This window comes from Salmo salar, chromosome ssa09 (assembly GCF_905237065.1).
Source record: "Salmo salar chromosome ssa09, Ssal_v3.1, whole genome shotgun sequence".
In the NCBI taxonomy this organism is placed as follows: domain Eukaryota; kingdom Metazoa; phylum Chordata; class Actinopteri; order Salmoniformes; family Salmonidae; genus Salmo; species Salmo salar.
The window spans coordinates 72,586,029-72,605,864 of NC_059450.1; the positions used below are offsets into that span (position 1 = coordinate 72,586,029).

The window sequence follows — 19,836 nt, forward strand, 5'->3', positions numbered from 1 at the left end:
GGAGGGGTTGGGAGACACTGTGGCCCCGTCCAACTCTACCCCCGGACAGGGCCAACCAGGCAGGATATAACCCCACCCACTTTGCCAAAGCACATCCCCCACACCACTAGAGGGATATCCTCAAACCACCAGCTTACTACCCTGAGACAAGGCCGAGTATAGCCCACGAAGATCTCCCTCACACCACTAGAGGGATATCCTCAAACCACCAGCTTACTACCCTGAGACAAAGCCGAGTATAGCCCACGAAGATCTCCCCCACACCACTAGAGGGATATCCTCAAACCACCAGCTTACTACCCTGAGACAAGGCCGAGTATAGCCCACGAAGATCTCCCCCACACCACTAGAGGGATATCCTCAAACCACCAGCTTACTACCCTGAGACAAGGCCGAGTATAGCCCACGAAGATCTCCCCCACGGCACGAACCCAGGGGGGCGCCAACCCGGACAGGAAGATCGCGTCAGTGACTCAACCCACTCAAGTGATGCAACCCTCCTAGGGACGGCATGGAAGAGCACCAGTACCTGGGTGTGTGTTTATGGGTGTGTGTTACAGGGTGTGTTTATGTGTGTATGTTCCTGGGTGTGTGGTGTGTTTATGTGTGTTTATGTGTGTGTGTTTATGTGTGTGTGTTTATGTGTGTGTTTATGTGTGTGTGGTGTGGTGTGTTACTGGGTGTGTGGTGTGTTTGTGTGTGTGTGTGTTACTGGGTGTGTCTTTATGTGTGTGTGTGGTGTGTTTATGGGTGTGTGTTTATGTGTGTGTGTGGTGTGTTTATGTGTGTGTTACTGGGTGTGTGTTTATGTGTGTGTGGTGTGTTACTGGGTGTGTCTTTATGTGTGTGTGTGGTGTGTTTATGGGTGTGTGTTTATGTGTGTGTGTGGTGTGTTTATGTGTGTGTTACTGGGTGTGTGTTTATGTGTGTGTGGTGTGTTCCTGGGTGTGTGTTTATGTGTGTGTGGTGTGTTTATGGGTGTGTGTTCCTGGGTGTGTGGTGTGTTTATGTGTGTTTATGTGTGTGTTACTGGGTGTGTGTGTGTGTGGTGTGTTTATGTGTGTGTGTGTTTATGTGTGTGTGGTGTGTTTATGTGTGTGTTTATGTGTGTGTGGTGTGTTTAGGTGTGTGTTTGTGTGTGTGTTTATGTGTGTGTGGTGTGTTTATGTGTGTGTGGTGTGTTTATGCGTGTGTGGTGTGTTTGTGTGTGTGTTTATGTGTGTGTGGTGTGTTTATGTGTGTGTTTATGTGTGTGTGGTGTGTTTATGCGTGTGTGGTGTGTTTGTGTGTGTGTTAATGTGTGTGTGGTGTGTTTACGTGTGTGTTTATGTGTGTGTGGTCTGTTTATGTGTGTGTGTTTATGTGTGTGTTTATGCGTGTGTGGTGTGTTTGTGAGTGTGTTTATGCGTGTGTGGTGTGTTTATGTGTGTAGTGTGTTTATGTGTGTGTTTATGTGTGTGTGGTGTGTTTATGTGTGTGTGGTGTGTTTATGTGTGTGTGTGGTGTGTTTGTGTGTGTGTTTATGTGTGTGTGGTGTGTTTATGTGTGTGTTTATGTGTGTGTGGTGTGTTTATGTGTGTGTTTATGTGTGTGTGGTGTGTTTATGTGTGTGTTTATGTGTGTGTGGTGTGTTTATGTGTGTGTGTTTATGTGTGTGTGGTGTGTTTATGCGTGTATGGTGTGTTTGTGTGTGTGTGTTTATGTGTGTGTGGTTTGTTTATGTGTGTGTTTATGTGTGTGTGGTGTGTTTATGTGTGTTTATGTGTGTTTATGTGTGTGTGGTGTGTTTATGTGTGTGTTTATGGGTGTGTGGTGTGTTTATGTGTGTTTATGGGTGTGTGGTGTGTTTATGTGTGTTTATGGGTGTGTGGTGTGTTTATGTGTGTTTATGTGTGTTTATGGGTGTGTGGTGTGTTTATGCGTGTATGGTGTGTTTGTGTGTGTGTGTTTATGTGTGTGTGGTTTGTTTATGTGTGTGTTTATGTGTGTGTGGTTTGTTTATGTGTGTGTTTATGTGTGTGTGGTGTGTTTATGTGTGTGTTTATGTGTGTGTGGTGTGTTTGTGTGTTTATGGGTGTGTGGTGTGTTTATGTGTGTTTATGTGTGTGTGGTGTGTTTATGTGTGTGTTTATGTGTGTGTGGTTTGTTTATGTGTGTGTTTATGTGTGTGTGGTGTGTTTATGTGTGTTTATGGGTGTGTGGTGTGTTTATGTGTGTTTATGGGTGTGTGGTGTGTTTATGTGTGTTTATGGGTGTGTGGTGTGTTTATGTGTGTTTATGGGTGTGTGGTGTGTTTATGTGTGTTTATGTGTGTGTGGTGTGTTTAGTGTGTGTTTATGTGTGTGTGGTGTGTTTATGTGTGTTTATGTGTGTGTGGTGTGTTTATGTGTGTTTATGGTGTGTTTGTGTGTGTGTGTTTATGTGTGTGTGGTGTGTTTATGTGTGTGTTTATGTGTGTGTGGTGTGTTTGTGTGTGTTTATGGGTGTGTTTCTGGGTGTGTGTTTTGAATGTTTTTATGTTCATCTCATTCGGTGATAGCTTGCTCTCACTAAAGGAGATAGCTATATGTCTTAATGGCATGCAGAGGTCATATCCTTATTTTATCAACCTGACTGGACACACACACACACACACACACACACACACACACACACACACACACATATAGTATACAGCATGGGTAAGCCAGGGCACTCTCTCCTCTCAGATCTGACTGACTGCAGCAATATGCAATTTCAGAGTCTGCCTTGTAGCCATTAAAATGCCTGCCATGTCCTGACATTTACTTTAACGTTTCCCATTTACAGGATGGAGGGAAAACATAGGGCCACTCTCAAACGCACGCACGCACGCACGCACGCACGCGCGCACACACACACACACACACACACACACACACACACACACACACACACACACACACACACACACACACACACACACACACACACACACACACACACACACACAGCCAAATGCACACACACTCACATAGGTGCATTTTCAGTGCACTTTAAATGCATCGCGCACACACATTCACATAGCTACATGTTTCACAGCCTTCACACACCCCTCTCTGCATCCCCCAGCCATTAAGCCTGCCCCGCCTTGTTGGGTCGTTTCCACCAGGTCCAGATTGGATCAGAATGATAAAATGCTCCATTTCCTCCAGGTCTGCATCCTTGTCTCTCAGTCACTCATCGATTTATTTGTCCCTGAGTCTTTTTCCCTCTTTATTTTCTCCTCTGTTCCGTTTCTAATGGAGCTTGGAAACGCCAGCCAATCTTAAGCATGGAGAAGAGAGAGAAGAGTCCTTGGCGACAAATCAAAAACATCCCTTCCAAAAGCCCCGGCAGTAGAATCAGTATTCAGAAGATGTATGGGTCTGTAATGCCAGCCCAGGCTCTTGTATATGGGCATGTCCTGCAGATTTGTGGACTTGTGATTTGTAATGAATTATCTGGTGAATGAATACAAAGGGAGGTTTACAAACAGCAGTCCTCCTTATCTCTGCCAGTGCAGTGTCCAACAGAAACACACACACACACACACACACACACACACACACACACACACACACACACACACACACACACACACACACACACACACACACACACACTTAGTAGAAATAATGTACACACTGTCCTCTTCCAACAAGCTATACATACTGTAGTGATTTCACACAGTACTGTACATATAGGCAGGCACACAATAGATACACAAAAAAACCAGCAAACAATCAAATCACATTTTATTGGTTATCGCAGGTGTAGTGAAATGCTTGTGTTTGTAGCACCAACAGTGCAGTAGTATCTAGCAATATAAAACAATGCACTCAAATCCCCCCAACATATAAGAAAGGAATGAAGAAATATAGAAAATATTAGAACGAGCAACTCTGGAATATAAATACATATATACTATGATACCAGTCCACCAGGGCCCTCACCTCCTCCCTGTAGGCCGTCTCAAAGTTGTTGAGAATTAGGCATGTCATTGTTGTGTCATCTGATGATTGAGTCATAGAATTGCGTGGCCACGAGCTTAGTGATGAGCTTGGAGGGCACTACAGTGTTAAAGGCTGAGCTGTAGTCGATGAACAGCGTTCTTACATACAGTGCATTCGGAAAGTATTCAGACCCCCTTGACTTTTTTAAACATTTTGTGACGTTACAGCCTTATTCTTCAATGGACTCAATTGTTGATGAAAAAATATCCTTGATGAAAATCTGCTCTCACGACCTCAGACTGGGTTGAAGGTTCACCTTCCAACAGGAAAATAACCAAAAGCACACAGCCAAGACAACGCAGGAGTGGCTTCAGGACAAGTCTCTGAATGTCCTTGAGTGGCTCAGCCAGAGCCCGGACTTGAACCCGATCGAACAAATCTGGAGAGACCTGAAAATAACTGTGTAGCGACGCTCCCCATCCAACCTGACAGAGCTTGAGAGGATCTGCAGAGAAAAATGGGAGAAACTCCCCAAATATAGGTGTGCCAAGCTTGTAGAGTCATACCCAAGAAGACTCGAGGCTGTAATCTCTGTCAAAGCTGCTTCAACAAAGTACTAAGTAAAGGTTCTGAAAATAATTTAATACATTTTTTAAAAAGGCTGTAACATAACAAAATGTGGGAAAAGTCAAGGGGTCTGAGTACTTTCCGAATGCACTGTAGCTAATCCTCTTTTAGATTGATGTTTTTTTGTTGCCATTCCTGAACCTGTGACCAGAAACAAGCTACAAATGGGCAATAACATATATATATATATATATATATATATATATATATATATATATATATATACTACCGTTCAAAAGTTTGGGGTCACTTTGAAATGTCATTGTTTTTAAAAGTAAAGCATATTTTTTTGTCCATGAAAATAACATCAAATTGATCAGAAATACAGTGTAGACATTGTTAATGTTGTAAATGACTATTGTAGCTGGAAACGGCAGATTTTTTTATGGAATATCTACATCGGTGTACAGAGGCCCATTATCAGCAACCATCACTTGTGTGTTCCAATGGCACGCTGTGTTAGCTAATCCCAGTTTATCATTTTAAAAGGCTAATTGATCATTAGAAAACCATTTTGCAATTATGTTAGCACAGCTGAAACTGTTTTTCTGATTAAAGAAGCAATAAAACTGGCCTTTAGACTAGTTGAGTATCTGGAGCATCAGCATTTGTGGGTTCGATTACAGGCTCAAAATGGCCAGAAACAAAGAACTGTCTTCTGAAACTCGTCAGTCTATTCTTGTTCTGAGAAATGAAGGCTATTCCATGCGAGAAATTGCCAAGAAACTGAAGATCTCGTACAGCGCTGTGTACTACTCCCTTCACAGAACAGCGCAAACTGGCGCTAACCAGAATAGAAAGAGGAGTGAGAGGCCCCGGTGCACAATTGAGCAAGAGGACAAGTACATTAGACTGTCTAGTTTGAGAAAATAGACGCCTCGCAAGTCCTCAACTGGCAGCTTCATTAAATAGTACCCGCAAAACACCAGTCTCAACGTCAACAGTGAAGAGGCGACTCCGGGATGCTGGCCTTCTAGACAGAGTTGCAAAGAAAAAGTCATATATCCGACTGGCCAATAAAAATAAAATATTAAGATGGGCAAAAGAACACAGACACTGGACAGAGGAACTCTGCCTTAGGCTAGAAAAGTGATCAAGATCTTCAATGAGACTGTGCAGGGATCCAGATTGGGGATTTAAGAAAAAACTTGAGTCATCGGCATACATTGACACTTTTGTTTTTATATCCTGGATTTCTAACCCCTTGATGTTGTTGTTGGATCGAATTGTAATAGCTAGCATTTCAATGGCCATAATAAATAGATATGAAGACAACAGATAGCCTTGTTTTACTCCTCTTAAAAGCTCAATACTTTCTGAGAAGTATCCATTATTTACTATTGTACACCTGGGGTTGCTGTACATAACTTTAACCCACTGTATAAGAGATTCACCTAAATTAAAGTAAACCAGGCATTTATATATAAATTATATTTGTACTTTATCAAACACCTTTTCAAAATCTGCTATGAAGACCAGGCCTGGTATCTTTGATGTTTCATGATGTTTCATTGTTTCAAGTAATTGTCGTATATTCTCTCCAATATATCATCCATGTAAAAAAACTGTCTGATCAGGATGAACAATATCTGGTAAAACCTTTTTTATTCTATGTGCTATGCATTTCGCCAGGATTTTTGCATCACAACATTAGTGTAAGAGGCCTCCAATTTTTTTTAAATGGACTGGATCTTTATACTTACCACCTGGGTGGATCTTTGAGCACATCAAAAAAGGTCTGATATACCTCTACTGGTACTGGTTTTTCCAGAATGAAAAGATATAATTACCTCAAAAAGTTCCTCTGTAAGTTGGCCTTTACACAGGTGTTTCTGTAAATTTGTTAATTTTACATTATTTTTTATTAGGAAAGAAATCCTTACAGTTAACATCTTTCAGTGGAAATGGAGGAGACTGAAAATATAACATATGCTTTAAATATTTTGCTTCCTCTTTAATAATATAATTTGGTGACTCATAGATGACTCCATCATTTGTAACAAGTTTCTATAAATTATTTTCGGTAGCATTTCTTTTTTGAAGATTCAAGAAAAATGTAGTGCATTTTTCACCATTTTCCATCCAATTTGATTTATTTTTGTAATAAGTTACACTTGATCCTTCTTCAATACGTACCTTCAATTATTATTGTTTTTCCTCTGACCTATTTTGTGCCTGTATAGTACAGTTTCCATTACCAGCTACAGTGGTTCTTCCTTTCAAAGTTGCAAGCTTTCACTGTGGGACTTAGAGGTACCCAGTGTCACGGCTCCATTGCTCCAGACCACCACAAGGGGGAGTTAGAGCACTCATTATGCATTTGGGTCCCAAGGTTATTATATGACCAATCATATCGAGTGGTTCCAATGACGCATTTTGACACGAGCCACCCTTGCCTTGTGGCTTTCTTCAACAAAGATGGCTGACAAAACATTATGGTGGAAGCAGATGTAAGTTGTTATAACGTCATAACGAGTCAAGCAAAAAATGTACAATTTAGAGGAATATGTTAGTTAATGTAGAGACAAACGTTTGTGCATATGCTTTTGTCATAAAGTTTATTTACGAAAATCGCTATTTAGCAAGTTAGCTGACGAGCTAACATTAGCCAGCTAGATAGTGTTAGGAGAATGAATTTGTAATTCGTGTTGTTTAATGTTTTAGGGACTCCTGAGAACCAGCAAACCAGGCTGTCGTCTTGTGAAACAGTGGATGTAAAGAATCTAGCTAGCTAAAGCATTTACTGAAAATTGAATGTACAATTGTGTAAGCTTGCCTTGCAATTCAGCTGAAGTAACATAGCTAGCTAACTATTTACTTGCTTATTGTGTAGTGGAGGATAAAAAGAACTGTATGCCTATGGATGTGTAGCTAGCTACAGTATATAGCCGATCTGTGTATGAACCCTAAAACATTTGGTATGGTATTTGTATCAGAACCTATCTATGAACCTCAGCTATCATAGTTGTTGTATAAACTTCAAGTCTAAATGGCATTAATGAAGCCTATGGATAGAGTAGAATATAATAACTGTATTGTGCCAAGGATGCAAGTCCTATATACACATGTACTGTAGTTATTACCACACATGAGATTCCCACATTGTAGCCTGTACATTGAATATATTCACTGATCATGTACTCTTCCTTGGATCATGTACCTTCACACCTTACTACATATGGTGTGCATTATAAAACGAGGAAGAAAGACGAGGCGGGGAGAGAGGTGAGAGGTGTAGAAGACAGAAAGTGAAAGAGGTGAGAACAGTGGCAGACAGCATATGATTCATGAATTACAGTGCTACCCTAATATTCTCTCAGTTCATCACAATTGCGGTGTCTCCTAACCAGCCTTGGGCCCCCAGTTGGCCCAAAGGTCATCTTAAGAGCGGGTGAGGTGGCGATGATGGGACTGGCTTCCTCTCTCACATCAAAACATACCTGCAGACGAGTGACAGATGGATAGAGAGAGAGCATGATTAAGCCTTGTTTTTTTATTCTAACACGGTCAGTCATCTTAAATCAGGAGGTGAAATGCAAACTGACCTTGGATCATTAACTCTGGGACTACTACATCTCTGTCTGTATTTCAATGTAAAGCACCTCTTTAATAATACTTCCTGTTGACCCGACCAAGTGACATCTCACCTATGATCATGCTGTGCCCTCTGTGTCAGCCAGTTCAGATGCGGGAGGGGTTCACCAAAACAGCTGATGTAACCTAGAGGATTTAGGGAGAAAGGGGAGAGGGATGAAGTGAAGGAGAGAGACTTATTGTGTGTGTGGTCTCACCTGGTGTCCACACTAAGTGGCTACAGAGTACTTTATGCTGAAAAACAGACACATGAGGACAAACAATAGAAGATAATATCAATAGAAGATACTGTATGTGATGCAGACACCTATCGGAGTGTACCTGAAACATTTAAATATAGAGGGCTATGTGTCTCCCCACTTGGTTATTGCAAGGCTAACCCCCAGGGAAATCATGACTTGGCAGCAACAGATAGTCCAGTGAAAATGGTTGTGTTTATGTGGTGTAAATCTGAAAATTAGCAGCTGACATCTTAAGGGTTTTTTAATTAATGCATGTGAGACAGGTTCCATTTACAACATGACAGGCAGAGTTGGAGAAAAAGAGCACAAAACAGTTTAATTACCTCTGGTTATGGACACTTTTGTCAGCAATAAAGCTTCCACGGCCTGTTCCTCGGACAGTGACCATCTGGCAATATCTACATTTTCGTCCCCTTGATCAGCTCGCTCTCTGAAAGTAAAGAAAACAGCTTATTTTTGATTGATATGATAACAATAACAGAGATATGACCGTTCAGTCTAAACCAGCAGATTTTTAGGATACGTCAATACAGCCCAGTACTGCTTACCTGCGATGCCATCTTCAAAGGTGTCCGCTTTGACTTCCTTTGTGTCGAAAAAAGTTGCTTTCAGAACAAATATTTTTGATTGAAAATAAAAAAGTTTTTGCTCTCGACAAAAAGACACAAATGTACCTCCATAGCATATAGCAATTTGCCTGTGAATAACCACACCTTCATACAAACGCGCTACTGTATGCAGAATTCTTGATGCACAACCGAAGTGCTGCCATATCCTGCCAGTACGCCCACAAGCAAGCCACTCAGGAGCAGAATGATGGCGCGTGGAAGGGGGAAAGGAATGAGATGGGAACAGCAATTTGTTGCAAGTTGAGGAGGAGGGCTAATAGCTGAACAATAGACTATTCAACCTTTACCAAAGAATAGTCTAAAAGCCAACTAGGTGTGAAAACCCCCCCTCCTATCACAGACCAGATTTGCCCTAACGACCAAGGGTTAGCTTGCTACTCAATGTAATAAAGTAATGACCTTACACGTTATGTTGGCTGACAATTTGTCAGCTATGCTGTCCTTACGAACCACATGCATATCATTACAGCGGTATGTACCGGTATGTTAGCTAGCTAACGTTAGTAGTTATACATCAAACTTGCCAGTATATTAACTATAGGCTATCTAACTACCCAATGTTTATTGACTTGATTATTCTCGTCATTCTTAGCTTAGCTAAATGGCATAGTTGTTGTGCTTTCTCAATGGACATTCGGGTGCTTTCGTAAATTCGCTCTGGCTATCTATAGGCTGGACAATAGAACGAGTCAAAATTCACCCAAGGCTGAATGAAAAGCAGCTTAAGAACATTGGCTAAACTGGAACACTAGCGCGAGCCCATAGCAAATGAATGGAATCGAACGTTCGCAGAGCCTGTTTTGACTGGACTGATGCTTAGAATTCCATTAAAAAGTATCTATTTTTATTTTACAACTACAATCTATTCGTCGGTTGAAACTGTAAAAAACTAATTGTGTAGAAAGTAAACATCCGCACCTCGACTTATGTCTGCGTAATGAAAAAGTAGGGGAAAATGTTTAACTTCTGACTATTTCTGGTCTAGCGATCGATGACAAATGAGCTCGCTGCCCAAACGTACATAATTACAAAGAGGAGATTCTCCTGATTAAAATGGTGCCAGTGTAACAGTTTTTCTTCCGTCCCTCTCCTCGCCCCTACCTGGGCTTGAACCAGGGACCCTCTGCACACATAGACAACAGCCACCATCAAAGCATCATTACCCATCGCTCCACAAGAGCCGTGAACAACTACTTCAAGGTCTCAGAGCGAGTGACGTCACCGATTGAAACGCTTTTGGCGCGCACCCCGCTAACTACCTAGCCATTTCACACTGGTTACACCCAACTTGAAAAAAATCTAAATATACACACTGCGAGATATTTGGCTAAGTAGACAGACATGCCTATATTTCCCCCGTAGGAAACAATGGGAAGACCGCAGAGTTCCAATATTTTTGTTGTTTACATTTTAACTATAAATCAACATTTGTGACATTGAACAATAAGCTGGGAATAGAATGTTCGGAAGGCGAATTGGTGCCACGGTGCTCAATAGAACTAATAGGAGCTGGCAGGGTGAAAAATGCACTAAAATAAGGCCTGTTTTTTCGTGATTACTTCAAAACGATGGCAAGCAGCTGGGAAATATGGTCATATTATGAAACTGGGCTCCACGGCGGAGCAATGAACTTGTTTTTAATCAGAAAAGAACGTTGTCAAAAATATAATGCGTCCAGCCTACTATCTACACGGATTTCAGAGCACTCTCGTCTGAGTGTACAAGAGCGCAGAATAATTACTTTACGAGCGCTCAACACCCGTTGAATATGGCCGGTGTCAGTAAACATCGAAAAAAAGCTTAATTCAATTGTTTCCAGCAGCACATTTACAGTCACCAACGCTCTGGGTAAGACGAAACTGCCTAACCAGCTCTGCTATGGTGAGTAAAATGGTCAGAGTGGTCTCATTTGTGTCTGGAAGTAGCTAGCCAACGTTAGCTTGGGTGCTTGACTGCCGTTGTAAGGCCAGAACGCTCAAAATCAACCCTACTCCTCGGCCCGAACGTCCAGTGTGTGCTCCGAGAGCGAAACGGTCTGAATTTACAAAAGGACAATTTTTCTATGAATGGAAACACCATAATATTAATCGTATTAATTAAGCCAAATTTCTTAAAATCAATCCCATATACTATGTTATTACAAAAAAGGTTTTAAATTCTCTGGTAATGCCAATACGGAATACTAACAAATGCTTCTCAAAGACGCTGTCTGGTGGTCAAACTATTAATAACTTGCAGTAACAGAAGAAATGGCTGAGAATGAAATGACGTGCCACAGAATGCTGCAGCAGCTCGCAGCCGGGTGTGCCTCAGTATGACATAACTTTTAAAGAGGAACCACTGCACCTGCGCTATTACTTCCTCTATTTCCTTCATTAGTCTAATCTCTTTTGACCTAAACTCCTTTTGTTTTAATGATGAGTATTGTATTGAATGGCCTCTAAAACTACATTTAAAAGTGTCTCACACAATAAGGGGATCTGCTGTACCTACAGTACCAGTCAAGAGTTTGGACACACCTACTCAATGGTTTTTCTTCATTTTTACTATTTCTAAGAGCAAACCAGATGGGATGGCGCATCGCTGCAGAATGCTGCGGTAGCCAGGCTGGTCAAGTGTGCCTTGAATTCTAAATAAATCACTGACAGTGTCACAAGCAAAGCACCCCCACACCATCACACCTCCTCCTCCATGCTTCACGGTGGGAACCACACATGCGGAGATAATCCGTTTACCTATTCTGCGTCTCACAAAGACATGGCGGTTGGAACCAAAAATCTTAAATTTGGACTCATCAGACCAAAGGACGGATTTCCACCGGTATGTCCATTACTCGTGTTTCTTGGCCCAAGCAAGTCTCTCCTTCTCATTGGTGTCCTTTAGTAGTGGTTTCTTTGCAGCAATTCGACCATGAAGGCCTGATTCATGCAGTCTCCTCTGAACAGTTGATGTTGAGATGTGTCTGTTACTTGAACTCTGTGAAGCATTTATTTGGGCTGCAATCTGAGGTGCAGTTAACTCTAATGAACTTATCCTCTGCAGCAGAGGTAACTCTGGGTCTTCATTTCCTGTGGCGGTCCTCATGAGAGCCAGTTTCATCATAGCGCTTGATGGTTTTTGCGACTGCTCTTTCCGCATTGACTGACCTTCATGTCTTAAAGTAATGGACTGTCGTTTCTCTTTGCTTATTTGAGATGTTCTTGCCATAATATGGACTTGGTCTTTTACCAAATAGGGCTATATTCTGTATACCGCCCCTACCCCGTCACAACAGATTGGCTCAAATGCATTAAGAAGGAAAGAAATTCCACAAATTAACTTTTAACAAGGAACATCTGTTAATTGAAATGCATTCCAGGTGACTACCTCAAGAAGCTGGTTGAGTAGAATGCCAAGAGTGTGCAAAGCTGTCATCAAGGCAAAGGGTGGCTACTTTGAAGAATCTCAAATATATTCTGATTTGTTTAACACATTTTTGGTTAGTACATGATTTCATATGTGTTATTTCATAGTTTTGATGTCTTCACTATTATTCTACAATGTAGAAAATAGTACAAATAAAGAAAATCCCTGGAATGAGTAGGTGTGTCCAAACTTTTGACTGGTACTGTATGTTGTGCAGAAAAAAGACAGTTAGGAATTATTTTGTCTCAGTTAAGAACAAGTTGTCATCCAATAGGCTTTGATTGAATTTCCAATATCCCCGTCCACATGGAAATTCTGTAAGAGCTATATGGATGCAAATTAGATGGTGGTCCGATCACATTCGGTCTCCTATTAATACATTTTTTACTTTTGATGCCAGCAAGAAGGAGACCAGGAAGTAATCAAGACGGCTAGCTTGATTAAGCCTCCTCCATGTATATCTCACTAGATAAGGGTTTTTCAGCCTCTATATATCCACTACTTCTAATGTATCCAGGATATTCGTGATCTCCTTAAGTGCTTGAGGGTGATAGTTTGTAGTGTAATTTCCTTTACGATCCATTGAGGTACATAAAACAGTATTATAATCTCCCATCCTAATAATAGATTCATTCGTTGCTTGTGAGATCATTATATACAGTATATTTTCAAAGAATTGTGGATCATTATTTGGCCCATATAGATGAATTAGCCAGATCTGTTTTTGGTCTAGCATATTTAAAAGGATCCATTTTCCTTGACGATCTGTTTGCACAGTTTGCACAATCGGATCAAAATTGTTGTTAATTAATATAATCACCCCTTTTGAGTTTATTTGCCTGTGACAAAAATATATCTCCCTCCCAGTCCTTTTTCCATCTAACCTCCTTTATATTTGTAGAGTGAGTTTTCTGTAAACAATAGATATTATATTCTTTCTCTTTTAGCCAGATAAATGCTGATCTTAGTTTTGTATGATCTGCTAAGCCATCACAATTGTAACTGGCTATACTTATTTCCCCGCTTACCATAAGATACCTGAGTTTCAGTCTTTCTGTCACGTTCGCTATCTTCAAACTCCCGATCATAAATAAACCAAGGTGCAGCGTGCATGGAATTCCACATCTTTTAATGAAAATGAATCTCACCAAAACAGGAGAAAAAAACGAAACGTGACGTTCTGGGGCTGCTCACAGGCAGCTACACAAAAACAAGATCCCACAATCACAGGTGGAAAAAGGGCTGCCTAAGTATGATTCCCAATCAGAGACAACGATAGACAGCTGCCTCTGATTAGGAACCATACTCGGCCAAAAACAAAGAAATAAACAACATAGAATGCCCACCCCACATCACACCCTGACCTAACCACATAGAGAAATAAAACGGCTCTCTAAGGTCAGGGCGTGACACTTACTTACGTCAGCCACGGAGAACAAGAGCTCACAGTCCTCGTGAGTGGCAGTGGCCCGCGTCGGCGGCACTGTGTTATCCTCGAAGCGGGCGAAGAAGGTGTTTAGCTGTCCGCGACGTGGCTGGGTTTCCCTTTATAATCTATGATTGTCTGGAGTCCCTGCCACATACGTCTTGTGTCTGAGCCGTTGAATTGCGACTTCACTTTGTCTCTGTACTGACGTTTTGTCTGTTTGATTGACTTACGGAGGGCATAGTTGGACTGTTTGTACTCGTCCATGTTCCCAGTCACCTTACCGGGGTTCAATGCATTGCTTTGCGCTTTCAGTTTTGAACGAATGTTCCCATCTATCGATGGTTTTTGGTTTGGATAATTTCTATTCGTCACAGTGAGAACAACATCCTCTATGCACTTCCTGATTAACTCAGTCACCGAGTCAGTGTATATGTCAATACAATTCTCAGAGGCAACCCTGAACATATCCCAGTCCGTGTGATCAAAACAATCTTGAAGCGTAGATTTCGATTGGTCAGACCAGTGTTGAACAGTCCTTACCACGGGTACTTCCTGTTTAAGAGGGAGAGAGAGAGGACAACAGACAAGACCTGCTCCACAGGTCTATGAGAGGCTTTGAGATGTATTAAACAGAGCGGGAGCTGAGTGGAGAACAACTATCTAATTTCATTTTAATGCGCTGAGGGTTGTGGTGTTGCTCTCCAGGCTCTCGCCACTCATTGATTACAGACTTTAATAGGTTTCTGTATCAACAGCAGTGACCTGAGCTGTTATCTAGCCCGCTCTGCATGATCTATCACTAACACACACTCACTGAATTCAGGTCGCTACGTACACACACACCAATGGTATTAGCAATTTATGTTCTCGCAGCCCAAACTGCCCAATCATGTCTGCTAAGTAATTTAATTCCTTTTTAAAGAGAGAGAGATGAGTATGAGGTGGAGGGATGGAGGGAACATAACAGAGATGGAGGGAGGGAGGCAGGGATGGAAGGGACATACAGTACTGTAGCAGAGAGGGTTCGGTGGAGAAGTACTGCAGCAGTGATGAAATTGATTTTTACAGTGTAGTGCAGCGCAATCAATTTGCAATGGGAAAACAAAAACCAACAACAAGCAAAACCCCAAACCAAAATGAACAACAGGGTGGATGGTGTAGAAGTGCTGCTGCACTTGCTGTTTTAACACAGAGTGTAAACAACACAACAGACAGAGAGAGGATCAGATGAACACACATAACCTGAGTGGTTTACAACTGGCCTCCGAGAGAGAGAATAGGTAGATCACCTTCTCCTCTCCTTCTCCCCTCCTTTGTCTCCTACTCTTATCCTCTTTTCCACTCCTCTCCTGCTACCCTCTTCCTCTCCTCCTTTCCTCTCGTTTATTTGTCTCTTCCACTCCTCCCCTTCTCTCCCCTTTTCTCCTACCCAATGCAAAAACAGGAGATAGAGAATCAAGGTGAATAAATGTCTGAGTAATGGCCAGAGGTATTTTCCCCATAGTTTTTTGGCAAGGATTACGCCATCGGGCCAAATGCCAGGATGTCTGAGTGACAGTGAAGGGCATAGAGACAACGAGCGAGAGAGCAGAGTAATATTTCACTGTAGAGAGAGAGGAAGAGGAGGAAGAATAATATCACTGTAGCGATAGGAGGGAGAGTGAGGGAACAGGCCGAAGAGGGAGAGAAAATAGAGAACTTCTGGAGATGAAGTTGGGGACTACAAAGCGACTGGCTGTAATGAGAAAAATAAATAGAAGACTGAAGAAACAAATAGAGGCTGGGCAAAGAATGGAAATTGGAGGATGAAAGAGAGAGAGTTAGAGGAAGAGAGTAAATATAAAAATTGGCGTAGTGTAGCCTATACGAGTCAGCTGTTTCCTGGGACCCCTGGCCATAGACCTTAACCAGCACTGCCCTTCCACACTCCTGTGCCACTCTCCTCTCCTCCCCCCTTCTTCCTTTTGTTCTCTCCATCCGTTTCTCATAAATCGTCTGTGCATTTATTTCGGGCCTCAGGGGAGAGAGTGAAGGATAAAGAATAAGAGGGGATCTGTCAGCGCCTCGTAAAAAGCCCACTGCCTAATAAATAACAGTCTGGAATGAATTAGGAGATTAAATCATCACAACTCGTTAATGCCGGTGCCACAGCGCCAGATGAAAAACTCACCACATCGTTCTGTTTGTTCGCTAGTTCCGCTCGATCCGTATTTAGCCCTAAGGCTTTGCTAATGCCATCCATGTCTGCTGGGTTTGAGGGATTGGTGTGTGTGTGTGTGGATGTGTATTGTGTGCTTTGGTTATGGGTTGGTGTGCAGTTTTGGATGCATTTTTTCCCCCTTCGTTGCATTTTGGGTGATAACAGTATATCAGTTCTTTTGTATCTTTCTTTGCTAATGGTTGTTATGGTTCTGATGGTTGTGATGGTTGTGAATGGTTCTGATGGCTGTAATGGTTGTGATGGTTCTGATGACTGATGGTTGTGATGGTTGTTTGTGATGGTTCTGATGGTTGTGATGGTTGTGAATGGTTCTGATGGCTGAAATGGTTCTGATGGTTCCGCTGGTTGTGTTGGCTTCACAGAGACAGAGGCGAGGCCCGGGAGACATGGGGAACCTGGAACCAAAGTCCACTCCAACCCAGGGAAGAGGAGAACAGAGGAGGGTGAGTTCTACATCATCAGCCATTCACACTGATGCAGTCAGTCTGTCCTCGGTGGAGAAGTGATTTTAATCGGCATGTGGGTGAAATAAAAGAAAACAGGAATATTCTGTAAACTGAAATCTCTATTTCAGGTGCTGTTTAGAGCTCTTTAGGCTGTGTCATGACTTGCCAGTAGAGCTTTCAGGTGTTGTCTCTCTCTGTGAGTGTGTGTGTGATAACCTCAGCCCACGGCTGTCATCTGTGGTAGATAAACTTGCAGTGTAGCTAATTCTCACTGGAGGATCAAAGGAGTGGTGTGATAGCGTAGGCTAAATGTAGCGGGTTAGCCAAGGCTAACATGAAAGCAGTAGGATGGTGTATTAGCAGAAGCTAACATGTAGGTAATAAAGTAACGTGTTAGCCAAAGCTAACATGAAAGCAGTATTATGGTGCGTTAGCGGAAGCTAACATAAAGGTAGTAATGTAGCGTGTTAGTCAAGGCTAACATGAAAGCAGGGACTAACATGGAGAATTAAAGGCTCAGTGCAGTCAAAAACGTGATTTACCTGTCTTTTATATACAGTGAGCTCCAAAAGTATTGGGACAGTGACATTTTTGTTGTTGCTTTGACTCTTTACTCCAGCACTTTGGATTTGAAATGATGCAATGAATATGGGGTTAAAGTGCAGACTGTCAGCTATAATCTGAGGGTATTTTCATTCATATCGGGTGAAACTTTTAGAAATTACAGGACTTTTTGTACACAGTCCCCCGATTTTAGGGGACCAAAAGTATTGGGACAAATTTACTTATATGTGTAGTCAAAAGTTTAGTATTTGGTCCCATATTCCTAGCACACATTTCAAATCCAAAGTGTTGGAGGATAGAGCCAAAACAACAACAAAAATGTCACTGTTCCAATACTTTTGGAGCTCACTGTATATTGCCACACTATGAGGTTGGAATAATACTGTGAAATTGTGAAAATTATAATAATGCTCTTTTAGTGTAAGAGCTGTTTGGTGGGATGGAGTTTTGGCCTGCCAGGTGACATCACCAGACAAGAAATTAGTTAATAGGCCAATAAGAAAGATTGTTCCAAACCTATCTGCAAATAACAGCTAGTTTTCAGTTTTCCCCTCCCCACTCAGACCACTTCCAGACAGTCCAATCCAAATTCTTGCTTGAGAAATTGCTCTTTGCTAAGAAACAATTTTTGCTTATTTTGGAGAATTTTGTTTTGAAAACAATCACAGTAAAGTACTTAATTGTTACCTAGAAATGATTTGATATTGAGATAAAAATGACTGCACAGCACCTTTAAAGTAGCACGAACTGGCGGAGGCAAAAATCCTCATAGCAGTGTGGAGTGTTTAGCATGTAATAACATAGGGAAAGAATCTTTCAGATGTGACATTTGTATCGTATGGTGTCTTAGCGTGGGCTGAGGTTCCCTAAGCAACCTGGTGTAGGTACAGTGGGCTGACATGCTCTCAGTAATGTTGTGTGCATAGACAATTTAATTTAAAACATTTAATTAGATTACATTTATTTTATTTCTGGAATGTAAAATATGCAGTATTTAATTTAGTGGAACTTGCACATACACTACCATTAAAAAGTTTTGGGTCACATAGAAATGTGCTTGTTTCTGAAAGAGGGAGGCCCCGGTAAACAACTGAGCAAGAGGACAAGTACATTAGACTGTCTAGTTTGAGAAACAGATGCCTCACAAGTCCTCAACTGGCAGCTTCATTAAATAGTACCCGCAAAACACCAGTCTCAACGTCAACAGTGAAGAGGCAACTCTGGGATGCTGGCCTTCTAGGCAGAGTTGCAAAGAAAAAGCCATATCTCCGACTGGCCAATAAAAAGAAAAGATTAAGATGTGCAAAAGAACACAGACACTGGACAGAGGAACTCTGCCTAGAAGGCCAGCATCCTGGAGTCGCCTCTTCACTGTTGACGTTGAGACTGGTGTTTTGAGGGTACTATTTAATGATGCTGCCAGTTGAGGACTTGTGAGGCGTCTGTTTCTCAAACTAGACACTCTAATGTACTTGTCCTCTTGCTCAGTTGTGCACTGGGGCCTCCCACTCCTCTTTCTATTCTGGTTAGAGCCAGTTTGCGCTGTTCTGTGAAGGGAGTAGTACACAGCGTTGTACGAGATCGTCAGTTTCTTGGCAATTTATCGCATGGAATAGTCTTAATTTCTCAGAACAAGAATAAACTGACAAGTTTCAAAAGAAAGTTATTTGTTTCTGGCCATTTTGAGCCTGTAATCGAACCCACAAATGCTGATGCTCCAGATACTCAACTAGTCTAAAGAAGGATAGTTTTATTGCTTCTTTAATCAGGACAACCTGTTAGCTGTGCTAACAAAATTGCGAAAGGGTTTTCTAATGATCAATTAGCCTTTTAAAATTATAAACTTGGATTAGCTAACACAACGTGCCATTGGAACACAGGAGTGATGGTTGCTGATAATAGGCCTCTGTACGCCTATGTAGATATTCCATTAAAATCAGCCATTTCCAGCAACAATAGTCATTTACAACATTAACAATGTCTACACTGTATTTCTGATCAATTTGATGTTATTTTCATGGACCAAAAAATTGCTTTTCCTTCAAAACAAGGACATTTCTAAGTGACCTCAAACTTTTGAACAGTAGTGTATCTCACCAGTAATATCTGCATGTGTGTGTATGCTAACATGAAAGAGATGCCTTTTAGCTCCCGGCTCTCGTGGTTCTTCAGAAACCTATCTGTCAGATGCATTACACAGAACATGGCGGAGAATACTTATCAGGCTCATTTATTTTCGCAGGGTTCTTTGAATTTCAGGCCTTTACATGGCTATCCTCTATCCTGCTTGTTTCACTACAGGGGGGCGGGCTAGACACTAATGATTAGAACATCCCGGTCACGACCATCTTTAATCAGAGGGTGTGTGTGTGTTTGGGTGTGTGGAGGGGGATATGGGGGTTGTGTTTGTGTCTGTCTGTGTGTGTCTGTGTCTGTGTGTGTGTGTGTGTGTGTGTGTGTGTGTGTGTGTGTGTGTGTGTGTGTGTGTGTGTGTGTGTGTGTGTGTGTGTGTGTGTGTGTGTGTGTGTGTGTGTGTGTGTGTGTGCGTTGTGGTGTGTGTGTGTGTTGTCTTCGCTTCTGTCTTTTTCCTGGGTTACCTTTGTCTTGTGAATTGACATTCAACCGATATCACTCAAAGGCTTCAAAGACAAGAGAGAGAAAGTCCCTAATGGGTTGGAACAGACTGCTGCATGTGGTATACACTCAAACAAATGGGTCAGTTATTC

General features: G+C 41.7%; 1 protein-coding gene across 2 annotated transcripts in view; it reads left to right on the top strand.

Annotated features, from left to right (window-relative positions):
* The window catches only part of LOC106611816 (testican-1), a 332,029-nt gene that overhangs the window by 213,420 nt on the left and 98,773 nt on the right, over positions 1 to 19,836 (top strand). For both annotated transcript variants that reach the window (XM_014212411.2, XM_014212410.2), the window contains one exon: positions 16,463 to 16,543. In XM_014212411.2, the coding sequence (XP_014067886.1) occupies positions 16,463 to 16,543 (81 nt within the window). The remainder of the gene's footprint in view (positions 1 to 16,462; positions 16,544 to 19,836) is intronic.